Genomic DNA, 27,452 nt, shown 5'->3' with positions numbered 1-27,452 from the left:
AGAGGCTGAGCCGCATGCACACCCGCATTCATGGCATTCGATGCCGTGAACACCATGTCGGCGTCTTGTGCAACATGCTGGGAGAGGCCATACCTGGAGAGACATCAGTTGCCCGACACGGTAAGAACAGGAGCATCGAACCGAGACGATTTGGGGGGGCGTGGGCATCAATTGACTCAATTGATTACAGAGGGGGGGTGGCTTCTCTGGCGAACCAGCAGTCTCTGATTGAAGTAGGGTGGCTTTGGGCATGGAGGGAAGAGACGAGAAGAGTCGAGACGAGACGAGACGAGAGGAGAGTACGAGGAGGTGAGGAAGGGTCCATTGATATGAAAACGTACCCGTACATCGTGCTCGTCCTTGATGCTCGCATGAATACTGCGCTCTTTGGTCGTGCAACAAGGGCTCAGGCACGTAGGTGCTGGGGATAGATGCAGATTGAAAGCAGGATAGAGGCGAGCAGTGTGGAGGATGAATGAGTGTAGCTCGCAGTCGATCATCCACGGCAAATAGCACTCCGAGAAGCCTCCAAGGGGCGACATTTCCTGATCCCGGAGATAGTGAGAGTAGAGGTGGTGGCGGCGGTGGTGGTGGTGGTGGAAGGAGCCAAGGCATGCCCACTTCTACTTGTCTTGCTTGGCAATGGCTGCCTTGTGCGATGCACATAGTATTATCGGTCGGTCCTGCTTAGTGCGGAACGCTCTGGTCAGTGCGTCTTGCCCAATGCGACTTTCATTCCTGAGGGCTTCATTCCAAACGCACGGTCCAAAGGCTCTTCCACGCATCATCTCCTCAACTTCAATGACATCGCGGGCTCCACGAGATTTCTGGTTCAAACAACTGTTGCGTCCATCGCTCATCCCGTCTCTATCGCACCGACTGGCTAGCTTCCCTGTCGAACGTGCATGATTCTGACGTTTTCTGCCAGGCAGCGAGCGCCACAACCATACCATCTCCTGCTGTCGACTTGGCCATCTTGCTTTCCGTTCCTCTTGCGATGGCCGCTTTATACACAATGCTATCCATACTTGCTTCGGTACGTATGCATGCGAGGAATGGTTTCATACGTTGACTTGAATTCCCCAACAATTGCCATTGTGCACTTGCATAAACAACTGAGTAGGGACAACAGAGCATCTGGCCGATACGAAGGCAAAAGAATGTTGGAATCCTTGCCGTCGGAGTGAAAGTAGTGCCCGCATCCCCCTTCCCCATAGGCCTCGGATGGCTAAGTCTAACCGCACATGCCTCTCCATCTTGGCCCATGAACCGGGATCTTGACAAACTCTGTGGAGCTTGGTATCGACTTTCCCAGAGGTTGCTACTCATCGTCGTGGCCTCCAATGCTAAACCCCTAACCTGTCGTGCAGGCAAGGTAGGCACCCGCCAGTGATCCAGCCAGCCGTGCCTCAGTATTGGTTACAAGCTATAATAACTCGGGACTCCATCTTGTACTCCAACCGAAAGCGTCACGGACGAAGGCGTTGGCACAAACCAGACGCGAACACACAAAATCCGTCGTACAGCTGTGCCTGAATGACTTCATCCCAACCAGATCACACCTACCCAACGATCGACAAATTCTTTACTTGCCAGGCTTGGGTAGGTGCTGGTAGCTCGCTTGTGTCCGCTGCTCGCTGCCCACGGCTCGATTTCTACCACGCGCCTCACCGCATGGCTCATGTCGATTCAAATACCGCTCCCAGATGTGCCAGGATGATGCCGCCGTCTGTCAGGTAGAAACCAAACCCAAACCCAACATCACGCTCTCCCGCCTATTTCTTCCTTGCCCCTGCCTGTTCAAGTTGTGAATGCGCCGCAAGTATCAACCCCCCCCCCCCCCCGACCTGTCCTGTCGTACAACAGCCAGTGCGGCAGCCTGCTCGCAGATAACACCCCCCATATCGCATATGGTACAGCCACTCATCGCTCCTCGAGCCGCCTTACTACAGACGCCAGATTCCCATCGCAAGACACATCGTCGGCATCGTCATCTCCAGACGCCTGCAAATGTCTCTGGCCCTTCACCCCAGCCCCGAATGTACAGTGCTCATCTGAAAAGAATACCTGTCCCGCTCAAGAAATTTGTCGCCACACTCTCCTCCCGTCTTCCCCGTGGATGTCGACGGTCCCGGCGTGCGCGTAAAGGGATCCTACTTGGACTTGGTGGAGAACGAGGCTGCAATCCCTGGGAAATGCCCAATTTGCAAACATTGTACTCGGGTACAGTACATGTCCCGCAAGCCTCGATCGACCTTTGTTTGCTGTCCTCCTTGTTCAGGGTCGGGTTGGCTCGTGCATGATGCATTCAATCTCTTTTCACTTCCCCATGTCCTCCTATTCTCCGCCCAACAGTCTTCTCGTCCGATGCAGTCTCCCGTGTCCCATCCATCCGCCACCGACTCTCGTCCTCCTTCATCCATCGTTCTCGTTGCAGTACACGGCAGGTTTTTTGAACGGCCTTCCGGCCGGTGCCACCAAACCTCTCGCTGCCACATCACAGTACACCCCGTCCATACCTGTTCCGTGCCCATTCGCATCAGCGTTCCAAGGAGGCCTCGTCAGAAAAGAGCGTAACCTGATGTCGGTGATATATAAGTCCTGCAGTCGCCGCACCCGTTCTTCTTCAATATCAACCAGCCTATCGTCTTGTGTGACTCGATCGAAACGTAAACACTCCCTTCCAGGAGGACATCCCCTCGAATCAATCCCGCCAAATCCTTGTTTCCTCCAGACCAATTCTCGACGCCAACACACTCTCTCGCTCTCCCGCTCCGCGTCCAAGCCAATCTCACAACAGAGTCATCTACTTTCACCATGGCCGCATCGTCAACCTACAGCCTGGCTGCGGCTATTTATTCGAACTATTCCTCCTGGCAGGACCGACTTGATGGTATGGAACTCATGGGTGAGGACACTTCAGTCGCTCACCCACTCACCGACATCGGTACCTTATAGTTACCGGCTAATTCGTTGCACAGCGGTCTGCCGTCACGCCAAAGTACTTCCTCCTGTCTTTCAACTGGTCTCGGATCGCCGAGGTATGTTCATCGCGCGTCCAATTTGAGAGTATGCCTCTAATTGACGGCTTGCCGTGCTAGGTGGGCGAACTGCATGGTCTAGCAGAGTCATGGTCTGTGGTGAGATGATGGAAGCCCGGTTCTGGTATGACGGCAATAATCTCTACAACGCCAGAGAGGACGCAGCGGAGATTGCCGTCAACTGGCTTGTCTCGGCCGCCAATAGTGTATCCGACGGTGGTATGAGCTCGAGGTAAAAGAAAAGGAAACAGAACGACTCATCACGGTCGTGTCGGAGAGATTTTGGATACACGGTGACGTGACTAATGCGATCACGAACTTGGCATTAGCCTGGGCTGGAGTTGGAGGAAATGAGGTGCGGGCACGGCATCATCAGCACTGGCTGGCTGGAGGGACAATCGAAGGTAGAATTTTTCACTGTGAGAGTCGTTTGACTGCGACCAAATGCCAACAGAGACGCACCATGAACCGTCCCTTTTTCGGTTCTTGTCATGGTGTGCCTCTGAATATTTGGAATGAATTTCTTCGTACTCATTTTTTGATAGAGAAAAAAATATGGCAGCCATGATAATAATTGGATAAAGCAGTGAAACGATCCAAGTCAGGCATCATGGGTGCTTGACTGGCTGGGACTACCTACCAGTCATCGTCGCTTGTGACGGGTTTTCTCGTATTGCTCATGACGCCCATGGCATGCGATCCGATCACCAGCCATGCCAGTCATTCTATGCCGTGCAACATGCATTCTCGTTACCCAAAAAGAGTCTCCAGTATCTGGTACTCGTCGCGCCCAGCTCGCCAGTCTGGACTCGATTCCCTGGCTTCGGGCCGCAGAATGCGGCAGGCAGTTCGTCGCCGAGCGAGGAGAAAGTAAGTCCCCCCAGCGATACTTTTGGCGTATGGTTCTGCTTGCAAGCCGGCACCCGTTACCGCATGCACATATCAAGATACAAGAAGCAGCCTCCTCCAGGTATTCGATTGTACGGCAGCATAGGAGCACGACTGACGACGGCACTGACCTTGCGGGCGAGATGTTTGGAAGCATACCTGCGAGCTCGAGGACAGGCACGACGGCACTCGCCCTCCCACTTTTTCATGCACTACATATTTGAGATTGATCCTTTTTAATCATTGAGTGCAACGATTCCATCCCGTTCTCGATCTCGAAAATGGTGACTGCTGCCGTTGGCGCGGAACGAAGCACAGCGACCTTCACGGAATACTTGAACGGGCACTCGGTCGGAAAGTCGAGGCTTTGGCTCTATAAGGATGTCTTCGTGCAGAAAACGTCGGAGTGCATCATGGCCTGATGATTTCGGTTCCTCTTTCGTCACGTCGTGGGTGTGTATCAAATTTGCGAAGTGAATGCTGTATTGATATCTGCTTCTGCGAACTGGACCCCACTGGGTGTGTCCATGTCAGGTAGGCACGATGGGGAAATTGCCGCCTGCTTCATCTATCTGCCACCATGCGCTTGTCTGGAGGCTTCCGCGTAAAGAGACATGATCGTTCAACATGCATCACTGCATCAAACTTGGCCTCACGGACGTCTGCGTCCATGCATGAGCAGAATTGATTGCCGCCGACTTCTACGTGCGCCAACCATCCCGCCCTCTAGAAGAACTCGAGTGCGTATTATCGCTACTCCATGCCAGCTCAAATAACAGAAGGATAAGAACTTAGGTCGAAGAACCAATAGAGTCGGCATAGAAGGCCGCGCCCGAGACATGACACCTTTTCGGCTACGGCTGTTTGCAGTTCTTTCGTCCGAGTTCATGCTTTGTCCCGTTTCGCGTCGATTTCTTCCCACCAGATTTGTGGACCAAGTAACACCATACTCACCTCTCCATGCATCGGCAGCGTCATGGTACGATTCACATGCCGCCACCACACACACATCCTACCATCAGTTGGCTTGTCCTCTCTGCGGCTTGTAGCAGATTTTCTTGTCTGTGCGGGAAGGAAACACACCCGGTCCCGCCGTGGGCAGCAACGGTGCGTCGTCTCTTCCCGGGTAGATGATGCCTTGCTCATGCCATGTTTGACCGAGAGATTACTATCCTGCTTAGTAGAGGTCTATGTTGGCAGCGACGGAATTATGCGGACTTGTCTCGCGATGTCGTTCTCGCACCTTGCCAAGTCGGCGAGCAAGGTACGGTATTTTGCCATCCTCCTCAACGAGGCCAGAAATGCATTGACCCCTTCCTGCACGATGCTTCAACGGTCATGCACCTTGCCTTTTGAATCGCACCTCTTGAAAAACCGGTCTTCAGTCTTTGGACACAAAGAACGCCTTGTGTTACGATCGGAGGCGGTGAATAAGGCCAGACGGCATCCTTCGCCCTGTCTGCCCCGCTTCCGCCATGTGCTGATCCATCTCGCCCCCTTATATTCGGCACTTCATTTTCAAGCGTCTCTCGGGTTAATGGACTTTGTGAATACCAACCACGATTATTATATATGCTGTGGGCCGCCACGGCTGAGGACCAAGCGAGCAGGAGACGCAACAACAATTTGTCATTGGTGCGTTGGCTTCGATCAAGTCATCTCTGAATGCGTACAATACTTACTTGCAGGTATACTTATGCTTTTTCATACTTAATATCGCCCTTGGAATCATTTCCACGCCGGTTCACGACTCGTCCCCAATTCATCCCAGCCGTTCCCTTGGACCAGCTTTACCCGATCTCGCGAACGCATCTGGCTTCATGGCCAGTCGCCAACGTCGCGCCATATTACGTCATTGACTGATACTGCGTCATGGCACATATGAGCCTGCCATCAAGGTCCGCTTTTATCGTTGTTTGGCCAAGGTCAAACACCCCTTGACGATGCAGTAAGGTTTTGTGACGAGTTCAACCCTAGCATCCACTGGCCTCTTACCGGTTTCTGATTCCAACCATGGCAAGACCAACGTGGGCGGTGATGAGGTTGTCTTTGCCCATCTGCTTGAGGACAAAGGTCATAAGGACCTGGCCGCTTTTGTTTCGAATGGCCGATTACGTGACAGATTCACATTCTGCAGCAAATGCCATCCCGTCGACTTGGACGGATTCTTGGGCCGCTTTCTGGGTCTTCGGAACGCTCTAGGTGTGGGCGAGGCTTTGGAATGGAATGACGGGAAAGCGACTGCGTTGCAACGCTACAGGGCCGGTGCCGGCCTGCAGGTGCTTCTCACCAGAAGAAAGGACTCATAGAGTCATCGTCCGCCGGCCGATCCATGGACATTTTCTTCGCTTCTCCTTCCTCGCGCCACGAGGGATAGAAATATTTCGAGTCTCGTCAGCAGTCAGTGCCTCTGCCAAGCTACACTTGAATTAATTTCCATATAAGAATCCGTCGATACATGTAACCCACGTCACGTCGAGACGATAATAACGAGACGATGAAGGGAAGGCTGAAAGAGAAGGGCACGGGTGTGCGATCCGTAGGAGGGTATCCCGCAGGTGCAACTCGAAACCGCAGCTGCAGATTCGAAAGGTGGAGAGAGACGACGTAAGGTGGCCGGACCAGCCGCAACGCTAGGTTTTCGCAGCCTGGTCAGATTGAGTCTCCGGATTGGTCATGCCGCAATGGTCTCACTGTAGCTCTAGCGGTACGACTATGATCAACTGGCAAGCTATTGACAAGAGTTATTTTCAAGCATTAATTTTTCATTACCTGCAGGCCAGTCAATGCCTTGATTAAGTAAGTGTTACATGCAAAACTGTCGCGCTCTCAACGATACGGCCATGCACTGTGTCTGTTGCTTGTGTTGGGATTGATGAGAGAATCGAATTAAGCTAATTGGGGAATAGGGAAATGGAAGAACAGGAGTTGGTGCAGATGCGGTTCCATCCAAGGCTCATATCATCTCGTAGCCGACATTGGCTGAGGAAACCCCCTGGTTCCCGCCCAAGAGTAATCTGCAAGCCAAGGTGCAGAAGCACTTGAACGGCATCAGAATTACGGAGGCATGCTCGGTTTATCTGACCTTTGCGTCGAGGCCTGACGTTGCATACGTTACCAATCGTATATTGTTCATTGTTTGCGACAGAGATTTTTTTGCACTGCTCTCAGGTTCATGGCGAGGTCTTCGATGATGAGAACCTTTTCGAGATCCTGGTAAGGTTTGTTCAGTTTAGATTCGAAATAGCGGGTCCAGGACTCGCAGACAAGCTCGATAAGACGACGGCCGATGTAGGGGCCTTCCAGATGTAGGCTTTCCGTTTGGTTACCGGCAAGCTTTATCCACGGGACCAGATCTGCAAAAATGGGTCCTGTCATCACTTTCTGCTTGTCTTCGTCCATGTACTCGTACTTGAGGATGCGATTCATCATGGAGTTTGGATCCGGATGGCAGACATCGTCGCCGGCGACCGTGGCGACCAGCAGAGCTGCGGATAGTATCGCCTTGAGCTGAACCATTGCGTGTATGTGTAGGCGAAGAGTGCCGGGAACCGTGTGCTACAGATGAGTGGCAGTCGTCGGTTGGTTGTAGGTGAAGCAATATATAGTTGTGCGCTGCACAGCACTACCACGGATGCGGAAGGGCAACGATGTTGAAGAAGTGTAGAAAGGGTAGCTTTGGAAGTTGAAGGCACGTACTCGTAGGCACGGCAGCACTCGACTACTTATACCCTGTGCATGACAAGACGGAGCTTCCATTCATATTGTGCTTGAATCGTGAAATGATCATGAGGGCATTCTGGACGGGATCGACGGCGTTGGATTTGCTTGGCGTTCTCCGAGAGGGGCTGACTAGTAGCCAATGGCCTAGCCTCAGGTCGGATGACAGATTCCGAGATGTTGCCAGCATGATAAATGTGTAGCTGGCAATGCGGAGAACTACAATTACGCAGTACGGAGTCGAGGAGTCCGGCAGGCCAGCAGAACCACGGTGCTCTTGAGGTTTGTGGCGAGTTCAACATGCCTGAGCCTGGTAATACGGCATACGTACAGTTCGTGCACAGGCACTTGGGTCTAGACAGACACTTTCTTCACATGTACCAACCCCAGCAGCGCGGAGGAAGAAAGCCGATAGACCGTCGACGGAACAAGCACAGGGACTCGCGGCATGATGTACGACGAAGTGCTACTGCGAGTATCACATGACATCCAAGGACGGCAAGCATGCCAGATTAGCGGATGCAAGAGCATGTGGTTGCAGGTGTACGGAGTTCATGATGCAACCACATGGGCGGCCATGTACTGTAAGTAGGTCAAACACGTACTTCTGTTGGTCTCATGCACCTGCATCAACAAATGTTCTAGACGCCTTCCCCAGACTTGAGTGTAAGCGTGGAGAAGGCATCAACCTAGTAGCTGAGCTAGATACATCAAAGTATATACTCGTTGTAGTGATGCTTGCGCGGAGCAAATACGAAGTAATTACATGTAATACGGAGGAATACACAAGTACGGAGTGCACGGAAATACAGTACTTGTAAGTCGGTGTGTGTGTTGTACTTGGAATGGTGCACGTGCACGTCTGTAATGTACTCCGTCGGAGCTCTCCGTACATGTACTTAGTACAGTAGTAGTACAATCGTCCTGCTGTCAACGAAGATACGATTGATTACTCGGCGCGGAGCACGCCGCACTGTACCGTAATTCTCACAAGTACAAACAAGTATTAATACGGAGTACACTTTGGTGGGTCAGCCAACATAAGCAAGTACTGTAAGTACAGTAGTACTGTAGGTTCCTGTTGCAGTCCATTCATTACCTAGCAGGCTAGCATGCCTCCGTCTCCCGATTCCTTGTGACAATAACGTTTTATACGAAATTCCTTCCGGGCGTTGCATGCACTTGCACATGGCACTCGCTCAGCTGAAGGTGCGGGAGAATGCACGAATTTTGCACGTAACACGGAGCATCCATACTTATACAACTACATACCCGTACATGTGCTGTTAGTACATGCAACTACCGTACGCGTACTCCGTACTCCGTATACGTATTCCCACTCGTACGGGAGTACATCGAAGCACAGTGCGTAAAGAGCACGGAGTTCGGAGTGCACGGAGCGCACATGTATTTTTGCCTACTATTCACCGACAAGCCAAGTACCCGGACATGCACGTCCACAGTGAGTGCTTCTACAGTATACAGAGTACGGATTACACGTACGGTAGTTGTACAGGCTGCTTCGTACTCCGTACTAGGCTTACTCCGACCTTGCCATCTTGCTTGTACAAGTACTTACTGTACGCGTGCGGTGTTCGTCTCCTCGTACTGTACTCGTGTGCAGCGTAGAAGCAAGTACATGTACGGAGTATGTGATGCACATAGGCAATTGGTATTTGGATGAACTTGCGTGTACGGGTCAAAAGCTGCATTGATACACCATGCGCACAAACTGCATCCATCTACCTCAATGGCCAGTACTCGTATGGACATGACTCCATACTAGGTACTCGGAGTACTGTAATCCAGTTCCAGCGAACACGCCTGAATCGGCCCCTTCCCTTTCACCGTCGCCACGTCGCCCCCATGCGCCGGGATTCGTGGCTTCTCGTCTTCCTGACAGGGAGCGTCAGCTCCTCGAGTGCTGTCGATTCTTGTTGGCGCTCAAACCAAGGTGCATGCATGCATACAGTGCACGCATCTGCTTAGTTGTACGTAGCTACATGGATGGTGCGTGAATGGGGGAGATGCAGCTTCATGACACGCACGAAGAGTCTGCAAAGTACCGCTGCATGGCGACCTGAAAAACATGTGTTTCTTCCTTCTCAATGACCGTAGGTACGAGATCAGCAGCCATCTTTGGACCGATTGTCCCCTGTCGCCTTCTCAACACGTCCGCATACGAGAAGGCGTCGTAAGTACGTGATAGCGGAGGCAGCAACTGCTTCACGGCATCGGTTCTCCTCGTCTCCCGCGTGGCTAACCCGCAGCTGCTGTATCCAAGCAGGAGCTCGCCCGGGCCCAATCCTTCCGGGGAACGAAGATGCTGCCGAGGAAGTTGCCGCGCGGGAATGTTCCATCTGCAATTCCACAGGCGCCAAGTCCCGACGAAGGATCTGGCCTACTATTTGACCAGTACGACTACTTTCTTGTGCATCATTACGGTATGAGCAGGTGTAGACGTACAAGTGCGGTACCGGTACATGGGTGTTCATGTGCATGTCGAGGCTGCCAGTACATGTACCGTGATACATGTACAGGTATTCGTTGTTCTGCCCATTAAATTCGCCATGCCATGAGCGTTCTCCGATGAGGGGTACGCTGACCCGTGCTGTCGGGGCCAAGACGAATTCTAAATCATGATGGGCGTTCGGGGCACGCACCGCCGTCGAGGAATCCATCCGTCGCCCGACAGCCTCGACTAGCAGCCGATTGGACGCATTTCTGTGACGCTTCGGCCTTTGCGCCGTGACCGAGCATCACCCAGCCCGAGAAGCACGGAATCCAGCATTGGGAGAGAAGTGTTGGCCAACCCTCTTGGACAACCGGGTGGGCATCTTGTTGCCCATGACGCCGACGGAGGCGAGTAAAAAGTATGACCGACAATAATATTGTCGGCCCGTAGTCGGCAGAGAAGGAAGCGAGGCCTTGACGCCGCGCTCTCCAATCGAACAAGACCCGCTCGGAGCAGGACGTTCATGTCGTTTCCCGCGTAGGGCAAGGTGGTCGGAGAAACCCACAGGCAACCTCCCTCCTCTATCTTGCCCCTTGGCTTCAGCGAGCACGACGAGATATGCGAGACATGCCGGCTCGCGGAGCCGTCACGAGATCGTTGCCGGAATCATACAGCAACAGTGAAGCCAGAGAGACGCCCACGCCATCTTCGATGCGGAAATCGGACCTTGATTGAGCCGACTTGGAGGCACGGCAGCGGTCCAGGCCGAATGCATCATCGCGAAGCGCGGGGGCCTCCAGCACCGCATTTGTTGTTTCGGCGACCCTTTGGCGCACAAAATGATCGCCACGCACCCTTGCGAGTGGCGACGAGGCCACGATGGCATCGGCGATATTGGCGAGAATCCTGTTTCCACAAGGTACTAGCGCTGCATCTGCTCGCCGGCCTCCTTGCCCACCATATCATCCATCGTCTCCTGCCGTTTGCTTGCCATGGGATGTTTTCGGTGCGGACAATTACAAGGACATGTATTTATTGTTGAACGGGATGCGAGAGCTGGGGGGAAGTGAGCTGCGGAGGCTATGTGTAGCTGTCCTGTATTAAGTGCAGTCTGCAGTTGTGCAAGTACTTTACTCAACTCGCACTGATCCATTTTCTGTGCCTCGGCTCGGCCCGAACCACAAGCCCCGCCTCACACTCTCTGCCAAGCCCGTCACCAAGTCCCTGTCACAACTCGACTTTGGTTTTTCCGGAACACCCACCTGAATAATACGGAGAGTAATTAGTAGTAATTACTTGTCCTTGTACATTATACTCGAAGGTGTAGGCAAGACAAGCCGCAAGCACATGTATTTATACTCGTCCATGCACTTCCCTGCCGTGCTGGTACACCTAATGTATTGTTGGAGCCTTGACTGGCACGAGGAGAATGCAGACCCAAGCCAAGCTGGTGTCAACCGCGGCGTACTTGATGTACTCCGTAGAGTGGAACATAAAACACGCAAGATCTTGGGTCCCGAATGTGTGAGGGGCGCCTATGCATATGCATAGCGTAGCCCATTTGCTAGTCATTTATTATATTTTTCCCATGTCCAGCGCAGGACCGTCTCGGACGAGTCGGGTAGGAATCCTGGCCGGCCATCGTCCTATCCCCCCCTCCGTCCGTGCCCTCGTCGCCCCTGCAAAGATCTCGACTTCTCCGCCCTCGTCGACAGTGGTTTTTATCGAGATATCGAACGTCGCATGGAGGCCACTGCCGAAAGAAAAATCTCTTGACAACCATGTCGCGTTGGCATCGGCAGGGTCAAGATATGGTGCTGTGCGTTGTGGAGGGCAAAGCAGAAATGGCCATGGTACTTGTGCATACATAATTATTTCGTCAAAACAGCAGTTTGGTTGGTATTGATACTGCACCGCCCGACTTGATCATTTATTGTCTCGCACAGCCTTGAGAGAACGGCCATGCAAAACCGAATGCTTCCCCGGAGTATGCGAGGAAGCGGGTGGATGATGGATGGCCATCGACCGATCCATCGCGATGCCAAGCTACATTGCGTCAGTACGCAATGTTGGACATTTGGCTTCGCCGCATCTCGCCGACGACGGTATAGACCTAAACCAGGGTACTGTGTTCTGTCGGAGAAGATGGAAAGCATGCACGCTGCGTGTGCGAGTTCCAAAGTGGCCCGCCAGCTCCCGAGGCTAATCAGCGACCCACCGCCGCTCAGCGAGTGGAAAAACCCGCCGCCGGCGTCGGCCAAGCTTTGTTCCGAACTTGTCCCGGCAGCTCCCTAGCTGGAAATTTCGCGGGCAACCGTGTGGAAGCGAGATACCGCGAGCCAGCAGCGCGCAGAGACAGCAGTGACTGACCATAACGCTCCGAGTCGCAGGTAGCATCTGCGGCGCGCCGTCATGACTCCAAGTCTGAGAATCTGGGGCGCATGCAGGACCCTTGCCGTACGGACGCGGCAGGTCGCGCCGCCCAGAATCGAGCTCCTCCGGCACCAACAGGCATCAGGCCGGTGGTACTCGGACGATGCGAGTTCCCCAGCATCAACCACTGCGGCACCGGCACCGAGGCCAACGTCAACACCAGGGGCAAGGCCTTTGAAGCCGGTGGACAAGGCGGAAGGCGCTGCCGACGATCAACCGCCCGAGCATGCAAGGGCAGCGGTAGGTGCAGCACGTCGTGGGAACTGCTTTGACGTCCCGCTGACACCTGTCGTCGGTTCTCCAGGACGACGGCGCGTCGAAAGCCTCGTACATTGACATGATGGACGATGCTGCTCTGGAGCAAATACTCTACGGCGGCCGGACGGTGACGAGCGAGACGGAAGGCGGTTTGACGGCGCGGCAGGAGGAGACGCTCTATCGCGAGGGCGTCATCCCGCCGCCCGAGAGGACGGAGGCGGCCGCCTCCAAGTTGAAGGCTTCGACAAGCTCAGAAGCAGAGGTGCCCGTCGTCGAGAACGATGTGGAAAACCCCGGTCACAAATTTGCGCTGCCCAAGAAGCCATACGCAGAAGGCTTCAACATGAAGCAGAGGTACCATCCGGTACTCGAACAAATCACGAGACTGCTGATGCGTGACGGCAAGCTCAGTGTCGCTCAAAGGGTATGTGCTCCCCGGTGCCCGTTTTGCGTTTCCCGTTTCCCGTTTCCCGTGCGGCGTTCCCTGTTGCCTCTTCCCCCCCGGCTTCATGAGCTCGGCTGATGCTGGTGGGCTGGTGCAGAATGTTGCCATGGTCATGAACTTCCTCCGCACGGCGCCTGCGCCCATCTACAGTCCCAAGTTTCCGCTGCTGCCGGGAACGCCGCCGGCGTCGCACCTACCTCTGAATCCCATCCTGTACATGACCATCGCCATCGACTCGGTCGCGCCGCTGCTCAAGGTCCGCAACATCGCCGGCGCGGGCGGCGGCGGCCGCGCTCTGGAAATGCCCGTGCCGCTGCCCGTCCGAGGCAGGAGGAGAATGGCCTTCCAGTGGATACTCGACGTCATCAACAAGAAGCCGTCCAAAGGCAGCGGTCGCAAGCAGTTCCCTCACCGCATCGCCGAGGAGATCATCGCCGTCGTCGAGGGACGGTCGAGCGTGTGGGAGAAGAGGAGGCAGGTGCACAAGCTCGGCACGGCGGCGAGAGCCAACGTGTCGAAAAAGCTCAAGCTCAAGAAGAAGAAGTGACGGACGGCGACGGACGGCTTGCATCACCGGTGCACGGCCGGTGCAGGCGGCGGCCATGGTGCGGCGGCCGTGACGGTCTCGTGCAGCCGGAGCCTATCGGGCCCGTACCTTGCATGGGCGTGTGGATGACGGGTGCCTGTACAAACAAGAATAAATCTACATTTACATGCCTGCACGCGTTCTTCGATCGCCGACAGGAGAAAGAGGGAATCGGCTGGGCCGGAGGGTCGAGCTGCATGCCGCCCGCCTTGTGTGACGGCGGCGATCGGCGGCGAAGGGTGGACGGCGGCGATCGGCGGCGAAGGGTGGACGGCGAGGAAGGGCCGAATGGTGAGATGGCGGGCATGGTTGGGTGAAGCGTCGGTATCATGTGACTGCGAAAGTGAAACTTTTAAGGTTAATCATTAGCCTCTATCGCATCTGACTACGGGCGGTGCGGGCGGGCGGGCAAGTCGAACTCGACATGGGCGGTGGCTCCGGCGAGCCACTCGAGCAAGTCAACGCCTTGCAGGTGGGTGCGCATGTCCGTGAAACTGTTGGGTGTTGTCTGCGCAGCACGGAGTGTAGATGCAGAGGACAGAATGCAGGCTGCCACCTACGACAGGCATGTGCAGCGGGCGCAGATGGAGGCGATCGAGGCTTTGCCGCAGACGTAAGCGTCGGATTGGTCACCGGCACCATACGCCCCCATAGGCATGCGCCGCAGGAAACGAACGAAATGCGGGAATACTGCGGTCGATGATACCGGCTGGAGGCAGTGTAACGGGCCGTGAACCCAAGTGGTGACGTGAGCCTCGCACCGGAGTGAAGCTGCATTCCCGAAACGGCAGTACGACAGCAAGGACGCACGCACGCACACACGCACGCACGCAGCAGCCGTAGGTACGTATGGCCGCACCAACAGAGCAAAACAACGTACGGAGCAAATAGGACTGTTATTTTTGCAGATACTCTTCGTCGTCTTAGCACCGCGCCTGTAGGCGGGCACAGCAGTCGGTACCTTGTACTTGCGTTCCCCCAGTGCGAGTAATAGCACGAGTAAGTACTCCGTAAGTCAGTACTTTTTCCCCAGTGCACTGTGCTGTAGATGCAAGTGGCGATACGAGGTACGGTAAGTATCGCTGTGCTACTGGCACACAGTGTCTCCGTACTCGTACGTTGCCTTAGCGCCTACCGTGTACCACCTTAGTTGCCTTAGCACCACGCCGCGCCCCTCTCCAGGCTCCAGCTGGACCCCAGCGGCCCAGTCGGTGTCGACAAGCCAGCCAGCCAAGTCAGTCAGTCCTTTAGTACTGTGCCCTAGATAACTCTTCTCCCTCCCGCAAACCATCCGTCCCCCTCCATCAAATTCCATCCGCCTACCTACGGACAAACGCTCGCCGTCGGACGTCGACAGTCCATTGCGAGAAGCCTGCACGCAGTTCCGCGAGCCAACACGGTCAAGGTCGGGAGAAAAAGCAAGCAGATCCCAGGCCCCTCTACCCCTCCACCAACGAACGTGCCCGCAGTCGGTTTGCCGTCATGGATTGACGAGCTTCACCACGCGCCGTCCTTCCCGAATCCCATCTCGTCGACAATGCTCGCCTGCCCCCGGTTTGCCTCGACGGACTGTCTTTTCCATTTCCATCGGACATCACGCTGCTAGATTCGGCGGCAGCCTAGGGCGCGACACGCTGCCTCGGCAGACCGGACGACTTGCCTCCGTTGGACGACGAGTCCGGACCATCATCACCATCACCATCATCCTTCATCTCGAGCGGTTGCCTCGTCGTTGACAAGCGCCGGCTTCCATCGTTTCGCACACTCGTAGACGCGGAGCCCACAACACCTGCCCAGCATGTCGAGACCGGAGCAGCGGCCGATGAGCATCGACGCCATGCTCGACATGGAGCGGCGGGAGGTGCTGGCACTGCTCGAAAGCAAACAGCAGGGCGACCCCGCGCCGGATCAGCGTCGATCTTCATCGCCGTACCTCGGGTCCCCCCGATCTCCAGCACGGATCCTGCTGGACATCGAGGAGGAGGGACCCAGCGATACGCGCACGACGCCCGCCGAGCAGGCTCCCGTGAGGAGCATGCTCGACATCGACAGCCCCGTCACCACCACCCAGCTACCGGTCCGCAGCATGCTCGACCTCGACGCGCCATCGCCGCCGCCGTTGGCGACCCATCGCTCCAGCCCGATATCGCCGAGCCTGTCGCCGGACCTTGGCTTGCCCTCGCCGCAGCTGATGCCGCCTCCGCATCCGAGGGCCATGTCCGACGCGTCGATGAAAGGCTCCGGCCGCCCCCGCAACGACCCGACCGCCGGCTACCAGTTCTCGGGCATGATTCCCCGCAACACGGGCAAGTCGAAGAGAGGCACCAAGGGGGCCGGCGGCATGCTGTCCCCGACGAGCAAGTCGCACGGAAGCAAGAGGCTCTCCGGCGGCGCCTACGGCGATCCCCTCCGCTCTCCCGAGCTCGGCAACCTTCCGCTGATGCAAGACTCGTCCAACGGCGGTCGGCTCGCCGGCAGCTCGTCCAAGTCGCCCCACGGCCGGTGGGAGACGAGGTCGCGCTCGCCCGCTCCCTTCCCCACCTTGCTGCCGGCCAACAAGGCGATGCTCAACGACGGTCAGGTCGTCGACATCAGCAGCGCCTACCGCCGCCTGTCGGATGCGAACTTGGCCTTCAGCGGCGGAAGCCTGTCTCAGCTCCCCATGCGCAAGCGATCCGTCGAGATGGGCGAGGGGAGGTTGGTTAAGGACTACCTCGGCCCCGACGGCGAGCATCTCGAATCGAGCGACGAGGACGAGTCCTACACGTCCGACGACGAGGACCGCGGCCGGAAGACGGCTCCGCGCTCCTTGAACCCGGCCGCCAGCGGCGACGACGACGGCCTGCAATCTCACTCTTCGTCGTGCCCGGCCGAACGGACGACGTCGAGCCTGCTGGCGGCAGCCGAACACGAGCGTACGTCGGCGGCGCCCCCCGCCCAACCAGATCTGCGTGAATGCAAACGCTGACAAGGACGCAGGCTCGGAGGTGGCATCGAAGCAGCCGGCCTATCAGTACAAGTCACTCATTCCCGAACCGGAGATTCAGATTACGAATTCGTCGGGAGACACGGTCCGGCCGTCAAAGGGCGGAGGCATTCATCCCAACACGAGCTACGACCAAGGTCCCGCCTCGGGCGCGCCGTCGGTCATCGACTCGGACGAGGAGGCCGACGTCGACGACATCAAGAGGGCCCAGAAGCTTTCCTTCTCCATGACGAACATCCTGACGAATCCCGAAGGTCACCGCTCCATTCGAATCATCTACCGCGGCGAGTACAGTAAGATTGTGCAGCAGGCCGAGGAGGAGCACAACCGGCTGCGCAAGTACCTCGTGGCGACGGACCTGAGCGACGAATCGACGCACGCGCTCGAGTGGGCCATCGGCACCGTCCTGCGCGACGGCGACACGTTGATCGCCATCTACTGCGTCGACGAGGAGACGGGCATCGTCACGAGCGACGCGTCGCTCGTGCCCGACGAGCACAAGGCCATGAAGGAGCAGGCCGTGGCCATCAACACGGTGACCAACTCGAAGCTCGCGCCGGCCCAGCTGAGCCCCGTCCTGGAGCTGAAACGGGCGACGCCGCTCGAGGCCGAGAGGACGCCCGGCTCGTCGCCGGCGCCCTCGCCGATGGGCGACGTGAACAAGGCGGACGAGGAGCGGTCCCGGGCCGTCCAGGACATGACGGACAAGGTGGTCCGGCTGCTGAGGAAGACGCGGCTGCAGGTGCGCGTCATCGTCGAGGTGCTTCACTGCAAGAATCCGCGGCACTTGATCACCGAGGTCATCGACCTCGTGAATCCCACCCTCGTCGTGATTGGGAGCCGCGGCAGAAGCGCGTTGAAGGGGTGAGTACTCGGCTACAGCAGAAGCGGATGGGCTGGTGCTGACGACACGAGACAGCGTCATCCTGGGCTCCTTTTCCAACTACCTCGTCACCAAGAGCTCGGTCCCCGTCATGGTGGCGAGGAAACGGCTCCGGAAGCAGAGCAAGTACAAGCAAAAGGTGGTGCGGCAGATCAACAACCTCAACAGCCCCGCAGCCCGGAGTCTGGCCAACGCCAAGATTGACTAGCGAAGGCCCGGCCATCAGATTCGGATAGGGGACGAGAGGATCTTGGGCCATGCTAGCGGCTGTCTGCCAGTGGACACGAGAGCTGTAGGTACAGTACCTAGTAGGTAAGCGCAACTGCAAGCACAGTACTTAAGTACTCCGTATTACTTGGGAGGATTCTGCGGTGCTCCGTACGGAGCACGGGAACATGCTGCAAGTACAAGTACTTGTGCAGCACGGAGTACCTCGTACAGAGTACTTGCAGCGCTCTCCACCCCTCGACGCCCAGCGTTTTCCTTTTTCATCTCCGCCGCCCTTTGTTTCCTTTTTCCCTCTCTGACGGGCATGACCCGATGCAAGGGCCCCTTGGGCATCCTTCGAGCTGCCAGCAGCAAACGATGATGCCGACGGCCACGCGTTTGTCGGTGGAGCGGGTGGATGGTTGTGGAGCGGATGTCGACGCGCGTGGATGACGGGTGGATGATGGGGTGGGCAGCGATGACAACGGTGCCTTGCTCGGGCATGGCTTGGTGCTAGCGAATATTCCCTTTCCAGAGTACAGGTACTTACCATTAGTACAAGTAAGTGCTTGCTGCATGTACAGTAGGGAGTACCGTACATGTGCGGAGTGCAGTCCTTGCAGTGTCCAGAAGGCACTGAAGATGAAAAGTTCGCATCTACAAAGTAATGCTGCAGTGCAAGCACTTGGCACTGGCATCCGGAGCGTCATGACTACCAACCATAAGTAGAGGCACCTTGGAAAATTCGTACCGCAGGCGTACTTACTGTACATGTACTTGTGGGTAACACTACCAACCTGTGTGAACGCACGACGACGAAAGAGTACGAGTCCGCGGGTTAGAAGGTGCCCTTTCGGTGCGGAACTGAATGGCACGTGGATTTACAGTGGTTGCATGGCCCTGTCTTTCTATCGTCATGGTGTAGCGCGCTTGTCGTCCATTTGCCGGTAACGACAAGGACCCTGACTGGATGCGGGGCGAATCTGGTTAACGGCGGCAGCGGAACAGCCCTGCCCTCTGGTCTGGTTGCTGCGCCTGCGTTCCCTGTATTCCCTGTAGCACCTTGGGATAGCGCCTTGGGACTCGGTAGCGGCAGGTTCCTGCGATCGTATCCTGCGATCCATTCACTGTGCGCTGCATGTGTTACTTGTTGGCGGGCACGAGTCGTGGCGGAAGTACATGTACTACTACTACACGTACATGTGCATCCGGGTTGACCCTATTCGATAGACTCGATCGATTCCCCAACTCGTTGGAAAACATATACAGTATACTGTACATGTTGGTGTACTCGTGCGCTCTCGTGAACATGTACGAGAAGGTTAGCAGGCACATAAGTACAGTACTTACAGCACTAGTACTTCCAAGTACATTTCCAGCGGCAATACCTGTACTGTACTCCTTAGGACTAGTTGTACTGTACTCCGTACTAGCTGGTAGGTACCTAGTAAGTACCTAGTACAGTAATACTTACATGAAAGTCGCTCGCCTCGCCAGGAAAGGACATGCAGGGCGCCAGTCAGCCTAGGCCTACCTCATCTTCCATTTGCCCCTCCATTTCGAATGACGACGTCCACCCAAACCCCAACCTCTCGATTATCGGACAATCGGCCAACCCTCCCCCCCCCCCCCTTCCGTCTCCCTCCGGCCCATGGGATGGATGCTCAATGGGGCGGCCCAAAGAAGAGGCCCAAGGGGCTGGGTTTTTGTGACGGGCGAGGATGAGTGCGGGATGGACGGGCACCTTGGGGTTGCTCCCACGAGATCAGTCCTCTTCGTCTCCGATTCCCTCGGTTTCTTCCCGATTCCACCCTTCATCCAGCCACCTTCATCGACCTTGCAGCTCTGCCAGCTTCGACGTTAGGGCTCTTAGTTGCTTGGTTAGGTCCCCGGTCGAGCACGTAGGTACTGTGCTGAACAACTCTAGTCCCTGAGACAATCCCAACAAGGATCTTGCAGCGCCTCTATCGCACCTCGAACTGCCTCGAACTGCCGGGCACCGGCCGCCGTCCCCGCTCGTCCTCTCCCCATCCCCACCTCCCGTCAACAGTGCAGCGCACGTCGGATGCGACGACACCCAAGTGACCACACACCACACCACACGCACGCCATCTAGCCCAGCTCGGTCCCCCCCTCCCTCCCCAACGAGATCAGCAGGAAGCGGGTTTCGGGGAGCAGAGTGCAGACGGCCAGCGGCAGGCAGCAGACAGCAAGCAACGGAGAGAAGAGCGCAGAGAAGAGCGCAGAGAAGAGCGCAGAGAAGAGCGCAAAGAACGGAACGCGGAGAGCAGAGAGCGAGACGAGGGTCCTGCCCTGTCCTTCGTTGAGAGCCGTCGCCGTGCCCGCCTTGCAGACCATTGGCTGGCGACCTATGAGGTACGAGTGTTTTACATCACATCGTACCGCACCGTACCGTACCGTACCGTACCGTGCCGGCCGTAACGCTACCGTGCCGCATCCTCTCATCGTTTCCCATCCCCGTCCCCATCCCCATCCCTAATCCTCGCATCGCTCGCATCGCTCGCAACCGTCGGCCTTCGCATCTTGCCGCTCGAGAGAGGCCGTCGCCCTCGATGCCTTCGTCCTTCCTGACCGTCAACAACAACGTCTCCCTCATCAGCATCAGCGTCACGCCCATCGGCTACCTCGCCTCCGTCGTCCTCGTCCTCGTCTTCCTCGCCGCCTGCGTCCCCTGCCTCTCGCTGCGCATCTCGCGACTCTCCCTCCCCGCCTTGCCGTCCATCCCCTCCATCCCAACGCTTCCCGCCCTTCCCGCCCTTCCCGCCTATCGCCGCCTCAGGGCCCCAGAGCTCGGCCGGCTCCCCGACCTTCGAACCGGGAACCAACTCGTTCTGCGGCGCGACCGCTCCGTCACGCCAGCGCCGCCCTCGGCCCTCGCCCTCCCCGATGGCCGACGATCCCCTCGACGACCTCGACGTCTCCTTGAGGGACTTCGAACACCCGGTCAGTCCCACGAGCATGCGCCACTCCTCGGCCCTGCCCAGCGAGCCGGCCACCGAGGACCTCGAGGACTCGGACATCGCTTCCGGAGGTGGCTACTCTCCGCCCGCCTGGCGGAACCTCGGCAACGGCGCCCGGAGTCGCGGCTTCTGGAGGCCCCCGCCTGAGCCCTTTCGCGCCCTGCTGGGCCCCGACTCGGACGATGAAGCCCCGAGCGACGACGACAACGTCCTGGAGCAGGCCATCCGCACGAAGCTGCCCAAGGGCAGCCAGAGCCCGGACAAGAGGCCGAGTCCGAGCCCGGGCCCGGAGCCGAATCCTTTGGAGGATGCGACGCTGAGGATCCATCGCAAGAGTCCGTCCCGGGACATGCCCCTGCCAGATGCGATGCTGTCACCCCAGCCCGATAATTGTTAGTCGGCACTCGCTCGCCCTGTCGCGCCTCGTTTCACTCCCCGCTGCGCCGCATTTGACGGTCGATCCTTTGCTGACCGTCCTTCCGATCCCAGACATCCGCTTTGCCGTCCGCGCCGAAGTGCTGCAGCGTACTAAACCCATAGAGCATGCCATCACCTTCCTGCAGAAGCGGTATCGCGCCCTCACCTCGAGTTGGTCCACCATCCTGACCACATTTCTCGTCGCCCTTCTCTCCATCTCGACCGCCAAGATGCTCAGCAAACCGGCCGCCACGCGACCCGTCGGCGATCTCGTCAAGATTGCCGGCCTCGCCCGCTCCTTCGAGCCGCTCATATACTTCTCCGAGCCCGCCGTCGCCCATGTCAAGGAGCTTCAGTCGACGAGCATCGCCATATGGGATCTCGGCGAGTCCGTGCGCATCAGCGGCATGGCCGACGCCGACACCATCGTTCAGAACCTCGACGCCATCAGCGAGACCATGAAGAAGCTCGTCCTCGATCTCACCAGGTTTCACACTCACGTCGACGGCGACATTGACGCGTGAGTCTCTCCCAAATTCGAGGCCCCCGAGGCAGGCACCTGCCTTCTTGTCATCCCGTTGACCTGGCAGGCAGGATCCTCGATATCATGGACTGGGCCAAGATGCACCTCAACCGCCTCAACATTCGAGGCCCGACCTCTCATCTCTCCCACGCCTACGACAATATCCACAACCTCCTCACCGACGCTCAGATCCTCGAGGACGCCTCGGGCACGCCTACACGCCTCGGTCGCGTCGCCACCGCCGTCTTCGGCATGAGCAACCCCCAGCGCGAGCAGCGCATGATCCAGCGCCTCTTCACCGCCTTCCTCTCCACCATCGAAGAGGCCATCCAGGACGAGCTCGAGCACAGCGTCAGCCTCTTCGCCCTCTTCGACGACATAGACAACCACTTCCTCAAGCTCGCCCGCCACGTCGCCCACGAGTCCTCCACCCAGGACGAGTTCCACGCCGAGCTCCTCTCCGGCCTCTGGGCCCGCATTCTCGGCACCCGCGCCGCCGAGCTGCGCAAGTTCGAGCGCAACCGCGCCCTCCTCCACGACGTCCGCAGCAAGACGGTCCGTAACAAGGGCACCCTCGTCAGCCACCACGGCAAGCTTCTCACTCTCAAGGCCTCCCTCGAGTCCCTCCGCGGCAAGCTGGCCTCCCAGCTCGTCCGCGGCCTCAACTCCAGCACCCTCACCCTCGACGACCAAATCCGCGGCATCTCCGGCGTGCGCGACTACCTCGCCGACATCCGCCGCGAGCAAAAGTCCAAGGTCATGGAGACGCTCTACTCCATCGACCGCTCTAAAAAGTACGCTCGCGTACCCGAGATTGAGCCCGGAGCTACATCCACGACGGCAGTCGGGCTGTGACCTGGCGAGCCGGAATCAGTGTCGTTTTGGGGGAGAATAAGTTATCCCTTGGTTGTGTGGTCATCCATCGGCGTTAACCGGATTACCCATTGAGGAATGGATGGACATGGGCGCTCTGATAGTTTTGTCCCTTTGGCTAGGTACGCATGAATTTCCAGCGTCGTACACGGTCACCGCAGGTGCATATTATCGCTCCCTTGTTTGTTGGCATTGGCGTTTTGGGCATCGAATTGGACACGATGCCCGTCTATGGGAATGGCGTCGGCATTGATTTTGTAACCGTGATATGGCAGGAAACCGCGATGGAACTTGGTAGCGTTGTATCACTTCACTTATCACAGATTATTGCTTGCATCAGCGTGGTAGAGCGGCCGTCAACCCTCATGTGGCGAGCCCTGACGAGGACAATGAATTGTAGCAAGCGCATCAACGCCATCTCCCTCCTTCAGTCACATATAGCACGCACTGCAGTAGCCAGCTGGCCAAGTGTTTACGCTCAAGCATGGACACGAGTAGAAAACCTATTTGCATACACCTGGGTGTGTCAATTTCTGCCCGTGATAACGCTGACCGTTCGTTCTGAGGGGTATAGGCCATTTCTCCACGCGTTCGTTCCACGAAACAACGACATCCCTCCCAACGCCTTCCCGAGGGTTCTCTTGACGGAGTTTGGTTCGCCATGACCGTCCTGGACGGCCGACAACCAGCGCCTTTCGCAACCACCCGCTCCAATCGAGCGAGGCCCATAACTTTTGTTCCTCCTGAGAAGACATAGTAACAAAGTCTACCTGTACAAATGCAAGCCTCGAGGGTGATTTTGACCTCTTCTTCGTGTCACCGCCCAATTTCGACGAGATACCTTCCGGACGTAGCAAGTTTGCGTAAAAGAAAATAACAAAAGAAATATGTTAAAAACTGCAGAGAAGAGAGGCCGTGACTTGATGCTCCTTTAAGCCTTGGCCTCCTCCTCCTTCTTGGCCTCGCCGTCCTCGGCACCGCCCTGGGCCTTGACGTACTCGTCATAGACGGCAAGCGCCTCGTCGACCTTGGCCTTGAGCGAGACATCATCCTCGATGCTGCATACACAATCAGTGGCGGATCACACGGGCGTCTTCACCACGAAGAAACTTACAGGTTGATGAGCTCGGCGTTGTCCATCTCGAGGAGCATGCCCGTGATCTTGCCGGCAAGGTCCGCATTGATCGCCTGGATCTTGGGGAAAATCAGCTCGCCGAGCATCTGCTTCTGCTGGGCAGGCGGCGCAGCAGCGATTTGCATCTGGAGAGCGCTGCTGGTGTTGGCATCGCCGCGGGGTTGGTTGGGGAAATTGCCGCCGGCGCGAGCACCGTTGGCATTGACACCGCGTCCCATGTTGCCCTGCTGGCGGTTATTGGGAGGGTAGCCAGGCATGCCGGCACCAGGAATGCCGCCAGCGGCGTTGGGGGGCGGCATGGCACCGCGACCGCCCTGAGGACCGCCACGGCCACCACCCAGAGCAGCCTGCTGAGCCTGCTGCATGGCGGCCATGAACTGCGGCGTACCAGGCTGGCCGTACTGAGGAGGGAACTGGCCGGGCATGCCGTACATGTTGGGGGGGAGCTGCTGGGGGACGCCGCCTCGGCCACCCTGCTGGGGGTAGCCAGGGAACTGGGCAGGACGGCCGCCCTGGACGCCTCCCATGCCGAGGCCGGGCTGAGGGAAGGGCATCCCACGACCACCCTGTGGCATGAAGCCTGGCTGCTGGCCGGGGGCGTAGAAGACGGGAGGCTGCATGTACTGCTGGGGCATTCCGGCGGCGGCGGCGGCCTGCTGCATGCGCAGTTGGTTGCGAGCCTGGATACTAGCCTCGAGCTGGCTCTTGCGAACATCCTTGCGCTGAGCCAGAGCAACGTAAAGCGGCTTGCCCTCGATCATTCGCTGGTTCATCTCGGCGACAGCCTTGGTGGCGTCGTCGGGGTTGCTGAAGCAGACGAATCCGAAGCCCTTGCTCTTGCCCAGCTTCTTGTCGGTCTTCTTGTCAGACTTCTTGTCGGCCGACTCTTCCTCCTCAGCCTCCTTGGGCTCCGTCGTCTCGGCGGCGTCATCCTTCTTGTTCTCCTTGTCCTTGTCCTCCTTCTCCTTCTCCTTCTCGCGCTCCTCGCGCTCCTTCTCGGCAGTTTCCGCGGGCGTGTCCCTCATCACCTTGGCTGAAGTGATGGGGCCAAACTCGGAGAACATGGTCCGGAGCTTCTCATCATCAATGTCGTCGCCGAGGTTCTTGATGTAGAGGTTGACACCCTGGTACTTGCTGGCCTTCTCAAGACGAGCAGCCTCATAGGATTTGCGGAGCTCTTCCTCACGCTCGTGCTTCTTCTGGGCACGGCCAACATATAGATCCAGGCCACGGAGGTCCTTTCCGTTGAGCTCGTCAACGGCCTTGAAGGCGGCTTCGTGGGTGGTGAAGTTGACGAAGCCGAAGCCACGGCTCTTGCCTTCAGGGTCGCGGGCAAGCGACGACGAGGTGATGTCGCCATACTGCTCAAATAGCTCGCGGAACTGATCATCAGTGGCGTCGGCACTGATGTTCTTGACGTAGATGTTGGTGAAGTTGGCCTTCATCTCCTCGAACTTGCTCTGACGGTCCTTCTTGGGGATGTGATGGCCAACGTAGACCTTCTTCTCGTTCAGAAGCATGCCGTTGACATGCTTGATGGCCTGCGAAGCGGCCTCGTCGGTCTCGTAGTGAACAAAGCCGTAGCCCTTGGAGTTTCCATGCTCGTCCTGGGCAACCTTGCAGCTCAGAATGTTACCGAAAGCGGCAAAGGTGTCGTGGAGTGCCTTGTTGTCGATGGCAACGTCCAGGTTCTTGATGAACACGTTGCCCTGGCCGGTCTTGCGGAGGGCAGGGTCACGCTGAGACCACATGATCCGGCAGGGGCGGCCCTTGATGAGGGTATAGTTGAGCTCCTCGAGAGCCTTCTCGCCATCCGAAGTCGAGTTGTAGTTGACATAGGCATATCCGAGGGAGCGGCGGGTAACGGCATCACGGCAGACGCGGATGGAGGCAACGGCACCGATCTGGGAGAACAGCTCGAAGAGCATGGCCTCGGTGACGGAGGGATCGAGCTCTCCGACGTAAAGAGAGGCAGAGTTCTGAGGGTGGGGAGCGGCAGAGTTTGGGGTCGGGCCAGACGCATCCTCAGTGGTGGCAGCCACGTTGGTGTCGATGGTGGGAGCCTTGGCATCGCCGCTGCCATTGAGGGTAGTGTTGCTGAGGTCATTGGCGAGCTGATCAACAGCGCCGGAAGTGGTGTTGGCAGCCATTTTACGTCGCTGACTGATGGTAGGATGAACAACGGCTGCGAGGGAAATGGCGTTAGAAGGCGTAAGAACTTCTTGTGGGGGCTAGGCCAAGCACGAGAGGGTGCTATGGCGAGAACGTACTGGGTTTCAGGAAGAAGGATGACTGCAGATAGACGAAGCGAGGTCGCAGAGTCAAACTTGAACTTTGAGAAGCGAGGATGCGGGCTCAAAGTGGATGAAGAGTGTCGGGTTTGTGGTGTTCTGTCGACTGGTGGCGCGAGACAGGACTGCCGAAGGGTTTTTTGGGGTTTTCAATTTTTTTTGTTTGATTTTCTTGATTGAAAGAACAAGAGCAAGAACAGAGAATCCGTACGAAGAACCGTACCTCTGAACCGACTCGTCGTTATGGGGGTGTTGTGATTTGGAGATAAAGGTTGGGTGGTGTGAAGAGGAGAGAAGAGGGAAATTGATTTGCGGTGGTGATTATTTTTTTCAAAGGCCGCACAACCTGTCCCATGTGGAGTGACTTCCCTGTCGTGGCGCCGTGCGCGACTGGTACTCTGCAAGTACGTACTTCGATACTAGCACGGAGTACGGACACTGTAGCCCTCGTTCCTGCCAGTGCGCGTTCCTCGTTTCATACGCTATATGTGACTAGTTTTACGTGTAAAGTCCAGTTGCTTGACAGGTACAGGACAGTGCGCGAACTGTACGGCACGCCTAGGGTGGGGTGAGGGGGAACAGCTAGTGACACAAAAAAGCGAAACACGGATGCCTGGTGCGAGCATGGAGAATCTCTGACTTTTGACTCATGCCGCGCTGGAATTCGTCATGTAGCAGCAGAAGGGATATTATTCAGTTTTATCAGATGTGAGTACAAGCATTGTACTGTACTTCACCAAAAGAAGCTCCTAACTGCCCCATGATTTGGACAGTGTCCCGCGTCATCCAGTCTCGCTTATTTTTGTCACCCTCCCGACTAAGAGGGGTTCTAGCCTGGCCGAGGTGGTGTGCGCTAAACTGAGCAACGCGGCGCACCACAGCATCCTATAGGCGCGTCAGTGGCAGGATCATCGCCCCTCCATGACGCTGGTTGGCTCTTCCTGCGTGCTGAAATTCTCCTCTTGTGGGTGGTTGGTGCTGCTGCTGCTGCTGCTCCCAGGCAGTATCCATGCATGCTCGCATTCAAGCGCGAGTGCAGCACGTCTTCACGCGTACTTGCATGGACACTTTCATGGACCTGTACGGACATCTTCATATCAGTACTCCGCACATGTACCCGGGCACACGTGGACAGAAGCTCCCTGCTACTAAAGCATGAGGATTTGTGCGTATGAGTAGTTGTATTACCTGATGTTAAAGCACTCGTTGAGTAGGCGGTAGGAAGTCGACAACAGATGCTCTCACCCACAGTGAATAGTGATCTCGATGAACACCTACTAATGCCAAATACTACCTATGTAGGGTGCCTAGTAATAACATCTATCAAACC

At 56.9% G+C, this 27,452-nt stretch overlaps 5 protein-coding genes across 5 annotated transcripts; 3 read left to right on the top strand and 2 right to left on the bottom strand.

Moving 5' to 3' along the window:
* Positions 1-7,061: 7,061 nt before the first annotated feature.
* On the bottom strand, positions 7,062-7,448 carry DCS_06900 (uncharacterized protein; the record flags this gene model as incomplete). The annotated part of the gene is made up of 1 exon (XM_040804187.1): positions 7,062-7,448. The coding sequence occupies one exon, from the start codon at positions 7,446-7,448 to the stop codon at positions 7,062-7,064; it is 387 nt and encodes a 128-aa protein (XP_040654291.1).
* A 5,068-nt stretch (positions 7,449-12,516) lies between these two features.
* Positions 12,517-13,787, top strand: DCS_06899 (uncharacterized protein; the record flags this gene model as incomplete). Its single annotated transcript, XM_040804186.1, has 3 exons — positions 12,517-12,777; positions 12,842-13,219; positions 13,338-13,787. 3 exons carry the CDS (start codon positions 12,517-12,519, stop codon positions 13,785-13,787), a joined length of 1,089 nt encoding a protein of 362 aa, XP_040654290.1.
* Positions 13,788-15,624: 1,837 nt separating this feature from the next.
* DCS_06898 (Usp family protein) lies at positions 15,625-17,903 on the top strand (the record flags this gene model as incomplete). Its single annotated transcript, XM_040804185.1, has 3 exons — positions 15,625-16,741; positions 16,806-17,676; positions 17,732-17,903. The coding sequence occupies 3 exons, from the start codon at positions 15,625-15,627 to the stop codon at positions 17,901-17,903; spliced, it is 2,160 nt and encodes a 719-aa protein (XP_040654289.1).
* A 2,572-nt stretch (positions 17,904-20,475) lies between these two features.
* Positions 20,476-22,678, top strand: DCS_06897 (uncharacterized protein; the record flags this gene model as incomplete). Its single annotated transcript, XM_040804184.1, has 4 exons — positions 20,476-20,589; positions 20,711-21,275; positions 21,373-21,820; positions 21,895-22,678. The coding sequence occupies 4 exons, from the start codon at positions 20,476-20,478 to the stop codon at positions 22,676-22,678; spliced, it is 1,911 nt and encodes a 636-aa protein (XP_040654288.1).
* A 949-nt stretch (positions 22,679-23,627) lies between these two features.
* DCS_06896 (polyadenylate-binding protein) lies at positions 23,628-25,981 on the bottom strand (the record flags this gene model as incomplete). Its single annotated transcript, XM_040804183.1, has 2 exons — positions 23,628-23,754; positions 23,811-25,981. 2 exons carry the CDS (start codon positions 25,979-25,981, stop codon positions 23,628-23,630), a joined length of 2,298 nt encoding a protein of 765 aa, XP_040654287.1.
* Positions 25,982-27,452: the final 1,471 nt, after the last annotated feature.

The sequence above is a fragment of the Drechmeria coniospora genome, chromosome 03 (assembly GCF_001625195.1).
Source record: "Drechmeria coniospora strain ARSEF 6962 chromosome 03, whole genome shotgun sequence".
NCBI classification, from domain to species: Eukaryota; Fungi; Ascomycota; class Sordariomycetes; order Hypocreales; family Ophiocordycipitaceae; genus Drechmeria; species Drechmeria coniospora.
The sequence above is the reverse complement of the archived record's forward strand: the minus strand, read 5'-3'. Positions and strand labels throughout refer to the sequence as shown.